This window comes from Neomonachus schauinslandi, chromosome 6, assembly GCF_002201575.2.
Source record: "Neomonachus schauinslandi chromosome 6, ASM220157v2, whole genome shotgun sequence".
Taxonomy (NCBI): domain Eukaryota; kingdom Metazoa; phylum Chordata; class Mammalia; order Carnivora; family Phocidae; genus Neomonachus; species Neomonachus schauinslandi.
The window spans coordinates 108,087,035-108,089,906 of NC_058408.1; the positions used below are offsets into that span (position 1 = coordinate 108,087,035).

Sequence of the window (2,872 nt, forward strand, 5' to 3'; positions counted from 1 at the left end):
AGCAGGATGGAATAAAGGAAAAAGTATGTATAGTTGTCCCATTTTCAAATATGTTTTTCAATTGAACTATTTAGTTTGAGTCTTCCGAATGCTACTCTTTTTTTATTATTATTATGTAAAATACACATTACACAAAAAACACCATTTTAAGATTTCATCTGTTTTCTTCTAATGGTTTTATAGTTTTACCTCTCATTTGTATGTATTTGATCCATTTGAGATAATTATTTTATGTGGTATGAGGTAGGGAGGTAGGGAACTGTATTAGTCAGTGTTCTCCAGAGAGAGAAAGAAAGAGAGAGAGAGAGAGAGAAATTTATTCTAAGTAATTGGCTCATGAGATTTGGGGCACTGGTAAGTTCAAGATCTTCAGGGCAGACCAGCAAACAGAGAAGTTAAAATGTTGAGGCTTGAAGAGTGAGTAGGCTGTAATAAGCGGCAGGAAGGTGCGGAGGAGAGATAGTGACCTTCAGTTTGTGGAGCTGGTCGTCAACATGTCTTTTCCTAAGGCGCCCCTGAAACGATTCAATGACCCTTCCGGTTGTGCACTGTCTCCAGGTGCTTATGATGTTAAAATGCCAGGAGTATTGAAAGGACCAGTATCCTTTCAGAAATCACAAAGATTTAAAAAACAAAAAGAATCTCAACAAAATCTTAATGTTGACAAAGATACTACCCTGCCTGCTTCAGCAAGAAAAGTTAAGACTTTGGGATTAAAGAAGGAATCTCAAAAGAATGATAAAGATTTGAAGATATTAGAAAAAGAGATTCGTGTTCTTCTGCAGGAACGTGGTGCTCAGGACAAGCAGATCCAGGATCTGGAAGCTGAGTTGGAGAAAATGGAGGCCAAGCTAAATGCCACAGTCAGGGAGAAAACATCTCTCTCTGCAAGTAATGCTTCACTAGAAAAACAGCTTATTGAGTTAACCAGGACTAATGAGCTACTAAAATCAAAGTTTTCTGATGATAGTAACCAGAAGACTATGAGAATTCTAAGCCTTGAGTTAATGAAACTTAGAAACAAAAGAGAAACAAAGATGAGGAGTATGATGGCTAAACAGGAAGGCATGGAGGTGAAGCTGCAGGTCACTCAGAAGAATCTTGAGGAGTCTCAGGGGAAAATAGCACAACTTGAGGGGAAACTTGTTTCGATAGAGAAGGAAAAGATTGATGAAAAATCCGAAACAGAAAAACTCTTAGAATACATCGAAGAAATTAGTTGTGCATCAGATCAAGTGGAAAAATACAAGCTAGATATTGCCCAGTTAGAAGAAAATTTGAAAGAAAAGAATCATGAAGTTGTAAGCCTTAAGCAGTCTCTTGAGGAAAATGTTGTTTTACTTTCTAAACAAGTAGAAGACCTGAATGCCAAGTGTCAGCTGCTCGAAAAAGAAAAAGAAGACCTTGTCAACAGGGATAGAGTACTGGATGAAACTCGAAATTCTGAAATGCAAAACTTAAAGGAGAAACTTACTCTTGAAAAACAGGAACGTGAAAAACTACAACAAAAAGAATTACAGACTGATTCACTTCTGCAACAAGAGAAGGAATTGTCCTCCAGTCTTCAACAGAAGCTATGTTCTTTTCAAGAGGAAATGATGAAAGAGAGGAATCTCTTTGAGGAAGAATTAAAGCAAGTACTGGATGAGCTAGATAAATTACAGCAAAAGGAGGAACAAGCTGAAAGGCTAGTTAGGCAGTTGGAAGAGGAAACAAAATCTTGAGCTGAAGAACTAAAACTCCTAGAAGAGAAGCTGAGAGGGAAAGAAGCTGAACTGGAAAAAACTAATGCTGCTCACAGTCAGGCCACCCTGCTTTTACAGGAGAAGTATGATAGTATAGTGCAAAACCTTGGAGATGTTACTGCTCAATTTGAAAGTTATAAAGCATTAACAGCTAGTGAGATAGAAGATCTTAGGCTGGAGAACTCATCACTTCAGGAAAAAGTGGCCGAGGGCGAGAAAAGTGCAGAGGACATTCATTATCAGATATTGGCAACTGAGACCTCAAATCAAGAATACGTAAGGATGCTTCTAGATCTGCAGACCAAGTCAGCACTTAAAGAAGCAGAAATTAAAGAAATCACAGTCTCTTCTCTTAAAACAATAACTGACTTGCAGAACCAACTCAAGCAACAAGGTGAAGAGTTCAAGAAACAACTGGAAGAGGAAGAAGCAAGAAAAGCTGGAAAAGAAAACACAGTGGCAGAGTTAACTGAGGAAATGAATAAGTGGCGTCTCCTTTATGAAGAACTATATAATAAAATGAAACCTTTTCAGCTACAACTGGATGCATTTGAAGCAGAGAAACAGGCTTTGTTGAATGAACATGGTGCAGCTCAGGAACAACTAAATAAACTAAGAGATTCGTATGCTAAATTAGTGGGTCATCAAAATCTAAAGCAAAAAATCAAGCATGTTGTGAAACTGAAAGATGAAAATAGCCAACTCAAATCGGAGGTGTCAAAACTCCACTCTCAGCTTGCTAAAAGAAAACAAAGTAAGACAAAACTACAGGAGGAATTGAATAAAGTTCTTGGTATCAAACACTTTGATCCTTCAAAGGCTTTTCTTCATGAAAGCAAAGAAAATTTTGCTCTCAAAACGCCGTTGAAAGAAGGCAATACAAACTGCTGTTGAGCTCCTATGGAGTTTCAAGAATGATGCAAGTAAACATCTGAAAGACCTGTTAAAGATTATTTCATTCTTACTATTTTAATTATTATTATTGCTATTGTTGCTGTTATTATTATGTTTGTAATGAACATTTGTAATGTATTTAATATTAACTTCCTATTCTTAGGTATGTGAAGGGAAGTTCAATATTTTTTACCAGTATGACTTCTGACATTTTATTTTCTGTTATCTGTACC

General features: G+C 36.8%; 1 protein-coding gene across 1 annotated transcript; it reads left to right on the forward strand.

Annotated features, from left to right (window-relative positions):
- The first annotated feature begins 494 nt into the window (after positions 1-494).
- On the forward strand, positions 495-2,663 carry LOC110589528 (hyaluronan mediated motility receptor-like). Its single transcript, XM_044916506.1, is given in 1 exon segment — positions 495-2,663. A coding segment is annotated over 1 exon segment (2,169 nt).
- Positions 2,664-2,872: the final 209 nt, after the last annotated feature.